The sequence below is a fragment of the Columba livia genome, chromosome 1, assembly GCF_036013475.1.
Source record: "Columba livia isolate bColLiv1 breed racing homer chromosome 1, bColLiv1.pat.W.v2, whole genome shotgun sequence".
In the NCBI taxonomy this organism is placed as follows: Eukaryota; Metazoa; Chordata; class Aves; order Columbiformes; family Columbidae; genus Columba; species Columba livia.
In genome coordinates, this window is record NC_088602.1 from 103504177 (window position 1) to 103522623 (window position 18447).

Consider the following 18447-nt stretch of genomic DNA (forward strand, 5'->3'; position numbering starts at 1 on the left):
TTATTCTTATTACACCTTAAAGCTGGCATACACATATCTGTGCATGCTCTGGAAACTCTCACGTCTTGAAATTGCAAGAAAAAGTTGAAAATAGCTGTTTTGGTGACTTTGAGCCTCTTGGACACTTTCAGGAAGCAGCATAAATGGTGCTGCATAGAGATGTGGTCCTCCCCACCCTGGCTGCATGTGTGTCTGGGGACCAGTCCTTGCTGAGCAGGAGCAATCTCACAAAGAAGAAAGTTGTTCCAGGTAAAATCTAGGCTAAATTTCAATAGGTATAAGGGGAGCTGGAAGTCAGCTCTTATGTAGGCAAAGAGCAGATTTCTCTGCAGTAGTAATATCTCTTCTGATACAAATAGCCTTTTCAAATCACAGAGTGCAAGGTAGAAAGAAGTGAGTGCACATGTTGATTGCAGATACTTGTAAATGTTTATTGCATTTTTATTCTTGCCTGTTAGTTAAAGTATGATACTTAGTTTGCTCATCAAGTATTTTAACCACTGGGAAAGGCAGCAAGAGGAGATCCCTGAAAAATAAAAATACATAAACAGTAACTGCTAAAACACTCCTGAGAGGAAGAGTGTCATATAAAATCTCTTGTACTAGAGCTCAATGTGCAGCAAAACAGAGAAAATCATCACTTCTCAAAGTGGCTTTCACTAATGATGTATTAATCCTTATAGTGCACTTTACAGACTAGGCTTTTTAAAATAAGTTTTATATTTAGAGTTGCAAAGCTAAAAAGGTTGCCTGAGACTTAACAATGATCATCCATCACAAGTTTCCAGAGAAGTATCTGCTTCTGAATTTTTTTTGTTTTCAGGATAATACCAGGCATTTTTTTTGTTTGCATATCACTTCAACATATCATCTGCATCATGCATGTAAACTGAAATTCTCCAATCAAACAGATTTGGGAGTTTCTGACCACCCAATGGCTAGGGGTCAGTCTTATCTCTGAGACTCAAGGTCATGCCAAACACTTGCAGGTAAGAAAGCTCCTGCTTTGCCATGTATCAGAGAGATTTTCTTGCCCCTGTGCTCCAGCTCCTAGGGAAATATCAGACCTTCACACTGAGGTCCCCTGGCTAAACAATGGCATGTCATGTTGCCCCACACTGAAGGACACAACACAGTGTCCATCATGCAGTGCCCCCATGTGGGTCAGGTCCCAGGCTGCTGGAAAGCATGGGCACCGAGAGGGAAGAAAAGTGGTAAAATGTGGGCTGGATTTGATTATGTTCCCATTTAGTAGGAAAGGTGAGGAATTAACCATGATAACAAAAAATGGGGCTTCAATGTCCTTTCCTAGGAGACAATAAAGGCAATACTGAGCTGAAGTGTTTGCAGGAGAGAGGAAAAAACAAAAGAGTCTAGTCCTCAGGATGAGAGAGAAGGTGGGAAACTCAAAGCTGCCAGGTAGAGAAATTAGGAACTGTGATCACTTGCGTAATCCACAGTACCCCTACAGAAAGTAATAAGTTGTGTTAGCTGTAAGTGTTAAATACTCTTTTTTCAAATATTTCCCACAATTTACCCATGCCTCCCACAGAAATGTGTATATGTTAGCTTGAGAAAAACTGACGTGATGAGATTTGACATCCCAAAGGGCTTGTTCTCTGATCAGGGAAGAAATGAAGCATTGAATTTTAAAAGAGATTTTCAACTGAAAATTTTAATTGGATCTCACTTTTAAAGTGTTTCAAATCCTCTCTGGGTACAATATAGTGCACATTAAAAAAGCCTGTGATATTTTGATGTTTGCTTATCTACATGCTGTCCTGAGGTTTGACAGAACATGGTGTAAATTATGAATAGCATGTGGGTGCTCTGCTGTTGCACTGCAAGAGATGTGGTTGGAAGAAGAATTTAGAGTTCAGCATTTTGTGTCTGTCAGTAACAAATTAAACCAAAGGATATGAATGTATGTCTGCAATTTATTTCTGTGTGAGCTTGTGGCTTGGTCTGCTGTGGGACATTGTCTCTCTGCTTCTTGCTTTTGCAAGAGTGTAAATGAAAAAAAACAGAGTAAAAAGTTCAGCTGTAGTTAACTTCACTAGCACAATGGGTTTTATCCATGTTATTAGTATATTGGATATACTAGAAGCTACAGGTTTCCATTAGGAGTCTGCAAGTAGTATTTTTCTTCTTGTATTACAGTGGTTAAGTACCCAAACTATCAGTGTTTGCACCGACCATCTAAGGAGAATCCATGCTTTATCTTCTTTAACAGTCTTTGCTCAGAAGGATAAGGTGAATATTGGTTTTCCTGCTTTTGAATTCCAAAACAGTATGCTTCAGAGATCATTTTTTTGGTTGTTTAAAATTTGTGATTAAACTAATGTTGTTCCCACATAACTAATGTTTGAGATGGGATGAGAGAGAAGCAAGTGTGTCACACCTGGTAAAGTATGCAGATGAATTGGCATGATTTGAGATAACAATAAATGACAGCTGTAAAAGTAAAAATTACTGGTATAGAGAGAAAACATTAAATTGCATCTATTTAAACCATTATTCATTAAACTGTCTATTTCTGCATAATATAATAGGACTATTATCAAATTCTCACAATTAATGCAAGTAAGCATGCCCATTTAAACTGGAAGATGCTTTGTGGAGAACAGGGGCCTGAAAAAACAAGAAAAGGTGTCTGCCAAAATCCTCCCTGACTCACAGTCCCTCTGGGCCTCAATTTTGTTCTCCAAAAATAAGTAAAATAACCTGATTTTTTCCCCCACTGAGCTGCTATATTAATGCATCCTTTTTGTAAATCCAGTAGAAGGATACAAAAAGTTCTAATGTTCTTGGGCTTGTTGTTCTGAGCATTTTCTATTTTTAATCCTTGTGCATTTTTAGATGGGAGGTAGAAGTTGGTCATTCCCTACTGATCTTATTATGGAAGTCTTTCCCTTATATAAGGACCTCTAATTCTGCTGCTGCTCTTTTCCCTTATTGAGGGCAGATTTGACCAGTTCTTAGAATAACAGAACAGAATCATAGAAACATTTCAGTTAGAAGAGACCCTCAAGATCATTGAGTCCAACCATAACCTATCTCTAGCACTAAACCATGTCCCTAAGAACCTCATCTATGCTTTGGCTGTTGATGAACACCTCCAGATCCTTTTTTGCCAAGCAGCTTTCCGGTCACTCTTCCCTGAGCCTGTAGTGCTGCCTGGGGTTGTTGTCACCCAAACTCTGGACTGGGCACTTGGTCTTGTTAAACCTCATACAACTGGCCTCAGCCCATCGATCAAGATAGTCCAAATCACTCTGTATGGCTTTCCTATCCTCCAGAAGATCAACACTCCCAACCTTGGTGTTTGTCTGCAAGCTTACTGAGCGTGCACTCAATCCCCTCATCCAGATCATTGATAAAGGGATTAAACAGAACTTCCCCCAATACTGAGCCCTGGGGAACATCACTCATGACCGATCACCAACTGGATTTGGCTCCATTCACCACAACTCTTTGGGCCCGGCCCTCCCCTCCTTAGCCCTCCTTTTGTTGCTGATTTATTTATAGAATGAGTATTATCTTATTTATCAGTAGGCATTTATTTTAATATGTCACAGTGGCTTCTGCCCACAGGCTATTACTTTGAACTGTAAAATAACTTTTATTAGTTTCTCAGTAAAAAAGAAGTTCCTGTTACCAAAGACGTAGTAGCACAAAACTTCAGGAACTCTGACCTGAGAAACCAAACCTAATTACTCAGAGCCTGCAGCTCAACCCCATTTGCTGTTCAACAACAGTTTTGACTAGTAGGACTAGAGGCAAAGAAGACCTTTTCCTTCAGTGCTTAAAAAGAGAAGGCAAGAAAGGAAAATGCATGTATACATTTGACACAAGGCAGTGCATACATTGAGTATTACTTTTGTTTAGGGTGTCCTTGAATCATAGAACAAATTTAATGACCAGTAGCTGTTCTCTCAGTGATCAAGTAAATGAACTAAGCAAATTAACTGCTGTGTACATTCCCAAACACTCAGTACACTTTATTGAAACTGATCAGTTTAAACAAGCAGTAAATTGAGATTCACATCAACTCTACATATTTGGTGAATACAATTAGGGAAGAGACTCCCTAGCTTATGGAGAAGTGAAGCTGGCTTTCTGTACTGTCAGAAAGTGAAAATACTTAATGCATCAGAGTTGGTAATTTAAATTCAGTGTTAGGAAGAAAAATCTAAAAGACATGGATGTCTTCTGGGACTCCAGAGAGTGGCACATACATCAGGTCAGCAATCACTGCTGCTAACATGCTGCACGAGGAGTGCAAATTCATAAGTGTCTAATGCAGTGAGAAGTAAAAGTTGCAGTTGTCAATGCATCTTGAACTGAAATGAAATTTGGGCCTTGGTGGAGAGAAATAAAAGACAGGCATACTCAGAAAGTAGGAAACATACTAAAAAGCTGTCTTACCTCCATCTAGTTCTTCAGCTCCAAAATGATTCCTGTAGAAGAGCATAATCTCTATCTTGTAACACTTGTAGATAGTCACTAAACAAACAAGCAGCAGCAGAATAGCACCAAGCCCACCAGCAAGCTCAACTGTGTACATCAGCTCTGCAAAGAATTACAAAATGCAGTAACAACCACATTCCAAACCAGAGATTAGCAGCAGACCTCGCACTTATGTTAAACATTAAAATATAATAATGAATGGTAGGTTATATACATATTTATTTCATCCTAGGGCCTTTGAAGAAACATCTAATTAATAGATTTTTTATTTATTTAGTAATTTTTTTTTTCTGGTATACCACGTGAATTGCTCATTTCAAAAGATAACAATGGCTGGGGATATGTGTGTGTATGAGTATGTACATATCTATAAGAGATGTTCGATAACTCCCTTCTCTCTCTTTGCAGACAGATCACAGTTTGCTTTACACAGATAAATGTTGACGTTCTACTTACAATGAAAGCGGAGGTGAGTGCTTCTCTTTTGGGGACTATAATGCAAACACAGGTCCTCTCTTATTCCACACACAAATGAGTTTCGGTCTACTGGATAAGATTACACTAAGTATTTTTTTTCTTTTCAGAATAAAACTAAAATTAAACCCAAAAACAAATAAACAAAAACTTGAGAGATGTGAAGACAAATTATCCAAGGAACCCACTCACATCTCAGTTATGTGTTTATATCCTTGACACAGTTTCCCAGTGATCTGCAGTTTGTCTTTATTCCATCCTTTCCCCCAGTGGGGTTGTCTTATTTGTAGTCCCAGCAAACTGATTTGTCCAGTCTGACATTCCCATTCAGATTGTGACCCCCCGGTGTCTCTGCTGTGCACTACCACTACAGATGCACATGATGGATTGAGATCATCACCATGCAGCTCCACTCCTGAGGACATGGGCTCTGGTCAGATGTGGCCACAACTATCTGCCGCCAGCAGTATCTTCAGTGGGCACACTTAGAGTGCCCAAGGAACATGCCGTCATGAACTTTCACCTCTACCAGTCTTAACCATTGCATGCTCAGGGAAGCTCACACAGCTACCCAGCATCTCTTATGTTGTTACTTTTCATCTGCTTATTGACTGAAAACTGGCAATGTTAAAAAAAGAGGGTGGGAGGAAGAAGAGCCTTAGTAACAACGTTCCAATTTGAAGTGAGTGAGCATTTGAAGTGAGACAGCATATCTTAAGATCACCCATACTTTTCCAATATCACTCAGTTTTCAGAAATGTCAAGAAATCAAATCTTAGACATCCAAGATACACAGTTTGCTGTGCTGGAGAAAGATCAGTTCCATTTTATTTTCACTGTATCCTCTTCCAGTGGGCAGCTTCTGTTTGAGTGAAAAACGATAGTCCTGAAGTAACATTTTTGTGTGTGAGTGTGTGGTTATGCAAATGTGTTACTCCAGCACAACACAATTCAATTAGAGAAATAAAAGGTTAGAGGAAGATGTGACAATTCCATTTATTTTGACTGCGTCTACTGAGAATAACACTTTTTTTATTATTATTTTGAGGCAACTGTAAGAAAATTTCATTGCTCTCTAGAAGACACTAAAATTGTAATAAAATAAAATAAAAAGGCATTTATATTCCATGTCATTCTCTCCAAAACTGTGCTGGAAACTCCTTTGTGTTAAGTATTTTTAAGATCAACATGGTTATTTCAGATTTAGAATACTTTTCTTGTCCAGAGAGGGGAATGTTACTAAAAACACCCAACAACAAATTGTTTGCATAAAGAAGTAATACAGTATTTTAGAATATAAATGGAAATGGAAATTACTTGGCACTGGCTCACTATACCTTGTTTATCATTTTGTACTACAGGTGATACAGCTGTTCAATGGTAACTAGAAGAAAGGCTTTAACATTTCAGGTTGCTAGGCACAAAATACTCTATGTGCCTGCTGTTATGACTCACTACAGGCAAAGAAAATTTTTATAACTGGAAAACAAAGGTTTTTCATAAATTAATGGTTTTGAGATTAAATGGAAAAAATAATTGCTCTCTGTAACTAATAATGAAATCAGACTAATGCACTGCATCACTTTTGCCATCAGGTTCCTCTCAGTTATCTTTTTCCCTGTAAAACAATCAAAGATTACAGCTATTTTTTTACTTCAGTGAAGTCTATCTGAACAAACATGGAACTGTCCTAAATAAAGCAAGCAAAACAAACAACGACATTCTCTAAGTTACCCTGAAATGTACAAGAAATTACCTTTTAATGTGCTGCTGCTGAGCCCACCCTGATCACTTATGAGCACAAGGATAAGGTGGTTCTTTCTTAAACAAATTTGTTTGGAAAGTAAGTTTCATGCTCCATCCATCTTGCACAGCAAGCTGGCATTTTGCTCCATGCTGGATGTCTGTCAGCACGTTTGCTCTCTGTTTTGGGCACCATTTGTCAGGGTCCAGGGTAGAGGGAGCAGTGATTAGCCCGGCAGACTGCTGCATCCTTACCTCCAGCCCTGCAGATGCCTGAGATAACCCAAAAAACACTGGAAGTGGGACAGCCATGGCTGCAGTGCCATGGAAGGTGGGACAGATTGGTCTGGGCACGTCACCACAGTGAGCAGGTTGCCTTCAGGCCTTGCACTAGTGTTTCTGCAGGATGCTAAACTGTGCCCCATGGGGGCACTGGCTGGCTTTGAGCTGCTGCAGGGGTTTTGTGAACAGTGTTGCCCTGTGAACAGAATTACCCTGCGAACAGTGTTACCCTGTGTTGTGCAGAACTGAAGGTGCGAGGAGCGGAGGCCTCTTCTGTCAGCCCCTCTAGTCACTGAAGCCATTTCACATTTCTGTACCTCAGGTTTCCCAACGTGAATTGGGGAGGGTGCGTCTGGCTCCTTCATATGAGGGGTTACTCCTGAAAGGTGGTCTGTGAATGTCAAGAGTGTTGGTGATGTGTATGTCAACAATGACGTAGTGACGGTTAAAGGTAAATTAAAGTGTAACAGCAAGGCTAGAGTGTAAGGCTGCTTTAACAATAACATTTTTTGTGCTGCTTTATTCTGCTTTTTGCATTGTGATTTGAGCACAGTCTCTGCGGCAGACATTACACTCCCTTTGAAGTCTGATCATTTTTCTCTGCTGAAATTCAAGTTTTCTGTAGTGGCTACACGCTAAAAAGATTCAGTTTCAGCACAATTCCACATCAGAGGGGAGAAATGGAAAGTGCAAACCTTTTAAAATCTATTTAGCCTCTGTGTTACATTGCTCAAATTACAGGCCTTGCCCTCCTTAAGGAGCTGGGGCTGAATGTAGAAAATAGTAGAGGAAAATTACTCGGCTAACCCTTAGGGGGACAGGCATTCTGTTAAACACAACAAATGAGCAAGTGCCAGGGAGTTACATCCAGAAGCACAGCAATCATTTAGTTACAGGCAATTAACAATAGTCCTCCAGTAGCAAAGGAACAGTTCTAGTCTAAGGGAAAACACATTGATTACTGCAGCAGTAGTAGATTGGTTTCTGAATAAATAGCTTCAATTTAAAACAAGATTTGTTACAAGCATTTTGACCAACGGCTACATTTTTTTTTCCTTATTGGGAGACTTTGACCAAGCAACCCAACGAAAAAGACAGCTAATTAAAACAAAGTATGTGTCTTCTCCAAATAACCAGCATGATATACTGGGTAATAAATGCCGTCGTTTTATACTGATTCTACCCTAATTATTAGGCATATTTGTAGGATATATGCTTGATCTTTACTTGGCTTTAATATTTGATAAACTTCCCTTTGCTGTGTCATGCAGGTAGTCCACTTATCATAGTTGGAGTTGTAATAAGTAAGTAAATAGGAGTGCTTTCGAAGATGCATATCTTTTGACTTATAAGACATGCTTCAGGGACTTTCTATTTAATGATCTGTGATAATTTAAAATTAATCTTATTCTATTCATTAGTCCACATAGAGCTGAGCTACTAAGAAAAATAATTGTATTTCAAACATTCTTTTTTGTGATTTATAACTCTTCGAGGAAGTGTGATTTATAGCTGTGTATTCAGTTTCTGAGCCTTTTTCAAAATCCAATTACAGTCTATCTAAGGCTTCAATTTTGCAATCACTTACACGGATTGCTTAACTTCACCGACTATAAGTAATCCCTCTGAAGTCAACAGGACTATTCACAGCGCTTCAGGTTAGCGCATGCATAAATCTTTGCTATTTTGTGGCCTAAACTCATTTCCATTCTCTGTATGTCTTGGATAATTTAACTTACAAAGCTAGAAGGTTTGGTTAGAGACAGTTCTCAGTTTGTCTAGATACATGTTCATAGACCTCAATTGTTAAGTGGTAATGACTATAATTTGGAAAGGGTGTAGTAAGAGACAATACTCACTAAAGCTCTCATAATAACACCTGAGAGAAGGTAAAGAAAGCAGATACTGATAACCAGTGTGAGATTGATGTGTCATAACATGCGGTTTTGGTTATAAGCAGCTGTGTTTCTTATAAAGGAAGAAGGAGGCTGGCTGACACAGGAATACTCATCTGAGTCTCATTTCAGACACTGGCAGTAAACAGCAGGCAGAATTTAGATTAGGAAGAAAGAAACTCATACAGTTTAAAAATGGAGAAGGATGTGCCTTTGCCTTTTTTTTTTTTTTTTAATACAGTATTCATTATGGCATGACTGTAACATTATCTTTCCAAAGTACAGCAAATGGAACCACAGCTTTATACAGAATATGCACATCCAAATGCATATAAATATATGCATGTACATAAATCTATTCTCTATTTTTAATTCTTTTTTTTGGTTGGTTGGTTGTTTCAATGTGCCAAACATAATCTGGTTGTATTTAAGGCACCCAGATGACTTTATGGATACTGTTGTGAATAGTTCCTGTATGGGAATACTGCAAGAATGACAAGGAGGGTAATTGGAAATACATTCAAGCAACTGCAGCTGGGGTGTAGAAAAACACATACATCACAAATAGAACCTCTGTGTTTAGATAACAGGCCTGTGAAAAGAGTCGTAACGACACCTTATCATACATCCATGAGATTCCTGCAGGCAAAGACCAAAGCAGTGTGGTAAACTGCACCTGTGTAAATCCCTCTATACAGGCTGGAATGAGCAGGGTTGTTGATCTTCAGCCAGGGCTGAATTCTGCAGCGCCTGCATCTCTGCTTGTGTCACCCCTGCCTGGGAGCTTAAGTGCTGTTCTGGAGACCTCCTGGTAGTGAGGTAACTAAAATAAATTTGCCCTTTGCAATTGCATTTGTGGCCTCTGGTTGTTCTTGTGACCTGCCTGTACCAGTTCTCAGTTAATGATGGATATGGTAAGATAATAATATTTCTGATACCAGCAGAAAGATATTTGGGATGTTTATTAGCTTAATTAAGAAATAATTTCTTAGCACAAATTATATGCTTTCTGCCAGCATAGGCCACACATGCCTTCAGATGCCTGCAGAGTTGACTTAAGGTGGTTAAGTTTAGTTATAGCCTTTAATATGGTTTTCAATGCAGTAGTTTCATTTTATTTATTAGAACTATTGCGACCTAGTTATCTCTCTTCATTTTTTAAATCAATATATGACATATATTCCTGATTCATCCATGAAAAAGAACTAGTCGGGTTTGGGATTTTTTGTACATATGTATATATGTGTGCAAATACAAGACAGGGGTCTTGTTAACCTATTTATCAGTATACCAGGCAGCACATTTGAGCCTTGATGATATTGCATTTCTCAGTGTTATAAGAATAGAGATAGCAAATTATTATAATAGATGTATATTCTTGCCAATGACATTTTTATTTCTTCTGAGAAGTGCAGGATACCTGTTCCCAGCAGGAGAATAATTACACTGGCTATCTCCAATAGTAGGTCAGCTCAATAGAGGATAAAGTTGAAAATAATATAGATTCTGCAACAATACTGAAGTTTACTACATGTAAATACAGAACACTACATTTTAAGGACAGTTTATACTTCAGGTTGAAGGAAAAAAGTCATTATGATGTTAAATTACATTAATCTCTGGTCAGCATCCCCAAATAAATGAATTGCGTATGACTTAAAACCTTACTGATTAGGAAAGCTTGTCACACTACAGAAATCAGACAGCCCACACAATTACTTCTTCTAGATCTTTGGAAAGAAATTAATGTGAGAAGCACTTGGAGGTGCTAAAATGTGGGGAAACATGGAATACCAAGTTCCAAGGATGTAAAATCACAAAACATACTGTTTACATTTTTTTCTGAGGATAGCATTAATGAATAATTTAGCTCTGCATGGATTATGGGAACAATTTGTGACATTTTATTTTAAAATATTTTAATCCTTGCCAATTAAGGTTAGACTTGAACTTAGACATTATGTAAAGAGAAGAACTATCATAAAAGTGGTACAAAACCTTTTTTTAAAAGGAATTTGTTAAACAAATCAACTCATTTGACATTTTGTCATGGGAAAGTTAGATTTAGGCACATACTAAACAATCTGACTAACCTTTTTACTGGAAATGTCTCAGTACAGTTTTCTAAAGGATGAGAAGAACCGTAATGAAGAAGAAAATGGTCTTATGAAGAGTTTCTGTCAGGCAGTAGTCTTTAGTATTCTATTGATTTACTGATTTTAGATGAGATTGAGTATAAAAAGAACAGTCACTTTTGGTTGAGTTTGGGACAGGAAGGGAGGCAATATTCTGCTTTTGGCCCTATGTCGTGAACCTCTTGGTCTGCCGAACTTTTGCATTGCCCAGCACAGTAGCAACCTGAAGGCTTCTTCAATGGCCATAAAGGGATGAAAAATCAATTCCCATGAAATCCAATTTCAATTCTGATTCTAAAACCTGGTGAGGAGATCAGAAAAGATTTTCCTGCAGTGCAGAATGAAAACAGAATGCTTTATACACCGGAATATATGCATGCGTAGGATCTTGACTAACCAAGTGAGTCAGAGTTTTACAATGGTTTTGCTTTCACTGAGACTCAGAGATTTGCTAGAATGTTCAGGTAATTACGACCAATTGACAGAAGTTGAAATATACAACTCATTGCTCTCATATCTCACACAATGAGCTTCCATTCAGGAATTTCAGAAGCATCACGAAGCTTTATGGCAAAGGGAACTGTAACACCTGTGGTTTCTTTGCAGAGGTTAGAAAAGTACTAGTTTATTTTCTCTTTTAAGCCTTAATTGTCACTCATCACTACCACTGTGTGAAATCATCCCCTAGTGGCTGAAAATGCTCATGACATCAAAAACTTAACTTATTCAAGTCCTTAAGCAGTAAAACAGATTTATACCATTATGTGAATGACACTGTAATTTAAGGTTCTAGTCAGCAATTCTGTTATCGTTAATAACCATATGAGGAAAATTCAGAATTACTCGCTACTCATAATTTGTTATTAAATTGTACAGGAAACATTATTGTTATTTTATGCATTAATAAATGAAGAGTTTAAAGTATGCCTACCTATTCATAGGTTTCCTCAAGATCCATTTCCTATAGAAAATATTAACTTTTTCTTTATCAAACATATATTCTCACAGGCAATTTCAAACAGAATAAATGTCTTCCTCTAAACAATTTATTTCAGTGAAGGTCTTTTTTTTGTCTCAACAGAAATAAAGCTGTTTTAAAAATCCCTCATTAGCTTATGGTCAACAAGACCCATATATGTTCACTGAGAACACCTATGACACAGGAAAACAAACCCAAAACGTAAAAGAGGCCCAGGACATAGAATTAGACAGCACTAAGAGAATGAAAAGAAAGGGAAGGAGACACTTTTAAAAAAAATGCATAAAGCATGTTACCTGTTCTTTGTTCTGGTGCCTGTCTCATGAAAAATACAGCTATATCATTAAGCTTTTAAAATATTATTAATAACATAAAAAATAATGTCAGGATAGAATTTGAGATTATTTTTCCTTTAAAAATCTAGTTGCAGACAAGCGGAAAAGAATTTCCACAAAAATAATCCCACAATTAGATAATAATCTGTATTTCCATCATAGTTGATGATTAAATGAGATTACAAAGGCTGTGATCCAGCATGAAAGTCATACTTTTCAATATATAACACTGTTGAAGAACATTATTTACCCCTATGCATTACATTTTTGTCTACTACATTGATAGACTATTGCTTTTCTTCTTGAATTAGAAACCTGGGAAAAAAAACACAATTGCAGTGTGTGATCCATCCCCTATATCATCTGCAGTATATGGTCTGTCTCTAATAAATCTGTGCTTAGCTGCTGTCAGTACCACTCTCAAAATTAATTTCTAGAAAGTTCTACTAACCAGCCGAAGATTAACCTTTAACTGCTACAGAAGATCAATGATAGCTATGAACAATAAGTTACAAAATCAGCCTTAGATTATCACAAGCAGATTTTTTTTTTCTCACACAAAAGAAAAAATAACTGGATTATTGCAAAGGTGATAGAAAAAGATTTGGCCAACAGCTAGAGGAAGGGAATACAAGTTAAATCTCCTGGGTTCTGATGCCTCTCTTTTTCTGACTATTTTTGGACATCTTTAGTAGGAACGGACCAGAAAACAGAACAGCATTGGCATTGTCATGCTTAAAAGGCTCTACTGCCTTTAGCTCTGATTTAAATGCTCCCTATGCACACACTCTGAAGAAATTTAGGAGTCTAAAAATGGTTAGCCAGCTGCACAAAAACATAGATTGTAGTTTTTCTCCACTGGCAGTCAGAAAGTAAAAGAAGCTTAGAAGAAAATTTGGGCTCATCTCCCTGAGATGCTGAGCGCTGGCATCTGAGCCAGAGGGATGTACCAGGGGCCCAAGTTTTCTCCCGGTGCTGGATGCCCAAACTTGAGTTCACTTTCCCTGCACAACCAGTGCTGTGTTCTGCTCCCCTCGCAAAATTCCTTTTGGGAAAGGGGAGGTTTAGGGTTTTGCTGATCGAGGGCCATGTCAGGGAAGGAGCAGAAGTCTTCTCTCCCTCACTGGATGTGCCAGTTCGTGGTGGGGACCACCACTGGATGGACCCTGCTTGTGTTTTCTGTAAGGTGAGTGTCTGTCCCTGCTGGGCTGACCAGTGAGAAGAGTGAGGAAGATGCACCCAGGTGCTGGCCAGTGATTTAGACTCTGAATTTCTTCTCGTTTCAGGGCCTGTGTGATTGCAAGCATATCCAAAAGCTCCCCCTGGCAGTTTAAGTTTATGAACAATATATTGACCAGGGTGAAGCAGCAGTTGCAAGGGTGTTTGAAAGGCTTAAATTTTGTACCCGAATCTGCCCTGCAGCGTTTAGCCTAAATACCTCTTTTCCCAAGAATACTCTTTGTTCACTAGCAGAGCTTTCTGCTTTTCTGTCCCTCCTGATCCTGGTGATAATGTACCATACAGGCAGTTTAAGAGGGTTGTAATTACTTTTTCAGGTATTCAGTGAACATTCTAGATTCAGCATTCTTCTTGGCTTATACTGCTGGGGAAAAAAAAAATCACTAACTAGAAAACCAGCCAAAACTAACACTTCTGCAAATGCCTCAGTGTTCAGGAAGCAAATTTACTTAATTGTTAGGTCCCAATTGTTCTAAGTGAGCCAATAACCAGAAATTAATAAACAACTAACTCATTCCTAGCAGAGACTAAATGTGCATCAAACAAGGAAACCTAAAGCAAAATGTTGTCATGGTGATATACAGGAGACTAAGCAAGCAGTGCAAAGCTCCTCTTCCTAGGAGACCTGAGAGACTAGCTCAAATTTTTAGCTGTCATGGTTAATTTATCATTTCACTGAAACAGTCGTCAACACGCAAAGAATGTAGAAGGTTTGTAACAGGCATCTTTTGTTTTTTGAGGCCACAACAAATTTTGTATCCAAATCACAATTTCAGATGCAGCCTTAGTTAAAGAGGAAAAAAAAATGGGGGAGTTTTTCCAATTTTTAGGTTTTTGCTATTTATAAGGGCAATTAAATATTGAGATTACTGACTCTTAAACATGTCATCATGAGGCCACATACTATGGTGTGTTTGACATAGTGATTTCTCCAAGAAAGGAGGCAAGGAAAGTAGGGCCTTGCAAAATTTATGCATGCACACTGTTAAATTATAAAGCCAGTGGTCACAGAACAGACTTATATATTGTCAGTCTTGGAGCTAGTATGAAAGGGGAAATAAGAACTCACCATGAGCATATGACTTCATACATGTCACTTAATTTAGTGTTGGTTTCAGAGTAATTCAAGCTTTATAAATTCTTTATTTTCAGTGTTCTATACACAAAGTTCATTATTAAAGACAAGCCATTGGATTTCAGTGTTAAGTTTCAGCTTAACTCTTGCTATGGATTCAAATATCTCTGAACTGGGAGCATATGACTACTAGCTGGTAAATTGTTGAGATTCAACTACTTAGTAAGTTAATTTCCCATCTCAGTAAATGCCAGGCTAAGCAGAACATCTGGTTATTTACATCTGTATCTCCTAAGAAGCAATGATAAGAGTTCAGAAAAATGGCTACAAATTAGTTCTATTCAATTATTTGAGATAAACAAAAATTCATTCAAATAAATGAGTCACACTATCTTAATTTGTGTCTTCCTTTTAAACTTAGACTTTGTGTGCTACAAGACTAAAACTAGGGGAGTTTGCTGTGATATAAATGGAGATGCCACAAGTCGTTCAGCACTACTGTAGGAACCTGTTTTGCTCACATTTACAAAAAGTCTAAAAAAAGCACAGTAATGACAGCGAAGTACAGACACTGCTCCTGATTATTCTTTGCTCTCTTAAACCAGCAGGATGCTGCATGAGGGTGGGGAGTGTCAAGCCCAGGCATGTGGAGGACCCTCTGGGAGGTAAAATGAACAAAGTGGATCCGAGAACCTCTCTTTGCAAGAGATTCCCCCTCTCTCTGTAATTATCTCTGTGGGAGATGGCTGTGGCCATTAGGCAGGCTGGAATCACGGGATGTGAGTGCTGAGTAGAAACAGGAGGGTCCTCAGAAGTTTCTGGCATACTTCACTTCAGAAATGTTGGCCTTAAAGAAATGTGTTAGAAGGAAGACGTCCACAGTCACGCTGTGCAGGAACTCCCCTGGCATGGGGTTTAGGAGGCATTTCTTATAGGAGTGGAACATATTTTTTTTAGGCTTTTATAATATTTGATTTTATTTCTTACAGAAAATTATTATGGTTGTATTACCTCTATCTTCCTACTTTTTTTTCCTCTCTATTGAGTCTTTATTAATTTTAAAGTTCATGAGTTATTAAATGCATCTTTTATATAACTATAATTGAAAGGTGCTACAGTGTTTTTCCCAGTGACAGCCATAATTAACAATCACCTTTCTGTCTTACTTTTAAAGTTGCACAAATGCCTAGGAAAAAAATAAATATTGCTTATTAATATCTCAGGAATTCAAAATTCATGCTTGCATCCAAAGGAAGCTCTACAAACTGACCGCTCCTATAATGTACCATGAAAAGCTGCATATTTACCCCTTTTATGCAGAAGAATACTGGCGTGTCGGCGTCCATTTCCATTCTCCACATAGCATGAGTAATTTCCCAAGTCTCCTTCTTCCACGGAGTCAAGGATCAACGAGATGGAAACCTCCTGTTCCCCGAGATGTTCCTTGAGAACCCTGAGGAAAAAGCAACCACCACTATTCTGCTTGTATCATAGTGAAGCATTAGATAATCATGACATAACAATGTTACTTACAATTCACAACTCTCTGGCTTCACATCTGGCTATGGTTTAATGCAATCTTAATTAAAATATGTCATGCCCCTTTCTTCGTCACTTCTAATGAGGAGGTATGGTTTTGTAAATGTTAATGAGAGCTTCAGCTGATTGTCTTCTTTAAGCAGGATGATGTGCACACTGATAATATATTGTTGCACACTCTGATTGGATTTATATGAAGTCTTGAAATGTTAAAACAGAAAAAAGTGAAAACAGTTACTTTGGGATTTAGGGTCACTCGAGGAGTCTGGCTCAAACACGCCATTTGTGCACTTTCTGAGGCTTTTCATCATGTCACTCAGAAGCATGGTGTTCATACCATGCTCTGAAAAATTATTTCTTGGATTTATTATAAAATTTGACTATGAATTACAAATCAGTAGGAAGAACTGGCATACCAGATGCTCCTTTTTCATACAGATGATACATGAAAGACCTCCCAAATAAGATTCTACCTGTCTTCAAATTGCGTTCTTTACCTCTTAGCAATCAGTGGTTTTAGAAACCTAGGAAAGCAAGTGACAAACTGTTCCAGGCTGCTCCCCTACGTCCCACCGTCCCACCCAACAAAAGGAGTGGAAACCAGCCTTCCTGCTCCTCCCTTCCAAAACAAGAAAGATGTAATGAAGGTCTTTGTCCTGTTTTTGTTAGCGTTCAGAATGCCAAGTCTCTGGCTGAAGGGCTTTGGAAAAGCTTTAGATGCAAAACAGAGCTGATCTGGTTGTCATGTGCTATTTAGTGTTTTGGTCTTGAACTGTATAGAATAAACGTGAAGCATACCGGGATGAAATATGTCTCCATTTTGCCTGTATCTGGGGACATGGAGGTGACCTTGAATGTCTATGTGGCCTTCTTGATTTTGGTAAGGGAATTGTCTCTTACTTTGATTACACTGAAGTGCAAGGTTAAGCTGAAAATGAGTGCAACTTCATGTCTTTTGATGAGATAGCAAACTCCCATCTAACAAGCAAAGGGTTAATAAGCTCATTTTGTTCTATTATAGACAATCACTGCAGATAAAATATCTGTGATTCTTTAGCTTCCTTTGTAATGTGCATTTAGATTTTCCTTCATTTCCAGGTTTATTCATGATACATAGACAGAGTGATATGCACATATACAGCATTATGAATGAAAAAGGAATCTCTTTAGATACAAGTAGATATTTCATATTCGATAGGAGTTAGCACACTATGTCAAGCATGTAGTTCTCCATACAAACCCACTTTTTTCTTAATTTCCAAATGAGGCAGCACTTTTAGGAGCAGTAAAAGTACATGGTGCGAATTGCTATATCCTCTCTAAAACAAGCATTTCAACAGATACAAGCAGCCCACATAACAGGAGGCTTGGCTCTCACAGGCTAGGTAACATCCCAGGAAACTCAGGTTTTTTCCTTGAAGAAAAGAAATCAAAACATTCCTAAAGAGAAGCCAGACTTCAGCATTTGTTTAAGGCTCCATGTTTTAAAAGACTTCTTTTGAACTGTTTTTCTTGATGTATTTATTTTTCTTTATTTTATTTTAAAAACTGCCTTAATGGTTCTTATAGTAGATTGCCATTGTTCGAAAAAGTCACTACGCAAATTCCAGTTGGTTATACTATGGTACTTGTTGGGCAGCTATTCTGATTTTACAGCTCTCTAACATCAGTTCTTGCCGAGGTGTGCATTTTTCTGTTCTCTACTGGTGGAGTTGAAAAGGTGAAGAATGGATGTTGCAAAAACACGGATCAGACCCAAAATGTTCCTGAGTCAGTCTGTGATAACAAGTATTACATTAGCTATCAACAAAAAGATATTGACTGAAAAAAAACAAAATGCTTTTTCTTGTACCTGATGTCACTTTCCCAGACTCGACTGTCATCCAAATCTTCAATAAACTTCTCGCCTTTCATCCAGTAGATTAAAGGACTGACATCTCCGCTATATCCAAAGAAAGCTCGGCAGGTTAGATTAGCAGAAGTGCCTGTTACAAAGAATACAAGAAAATACGTTATTTCAAAATTCAGAAAAAAAAAAAATTTTTGAATTAAATGCTTTTGTTGATTTAAAAAAAGGAAAATCCATAGAAACCCTCAATTTCCAGCTGTTGTTGAAAATGTCCAATAGTATCTACTTGTCTTGTGACTGGTATTCAATATATTTTCTGAAATTAAATACAATAAAAATAGAATTAAATGTTACATGAGAACAGAATTCAGTTTTGTACTTTTTCATCAAGTTTCATCAAGTTTGGTAAGGAAGGGAAAGACTGTATTTTCA

General features: G+C 37.9%; 1 protein-coding gene across 3 annotated transcripts in view; it reads right to left on the reverse strand.

The window, feature by feature from the left end:
• Positions 1-18447, reverse strand: part of IL1RAPL1 (interleukin 1 receptor accessory protein like 1) — a 742036-nt gene that overhangs the window by 21259 nt on the left and 702330 nt on the right. For all 3 annotated transcript variants that reach the window (XM_005511971.3, XM_065070738.1, XM_065070734.1), the window contains 3 exons: positions 18019-18151; positions 15935-16080; positions 4429-4572 (listed from right to left, as the gene is read on the reverse strand). In XM_005511971.3, the coding sequence (XP_005512028.1) occupies positions 4429-4572; positions 15935-16080; positions 18019-18151 (423 nt within the window). The remainder of the gene's footprint in view (positions 1-4428; positions 4573-15934; positions 16081-18018; positions 18152-18447) is intronic.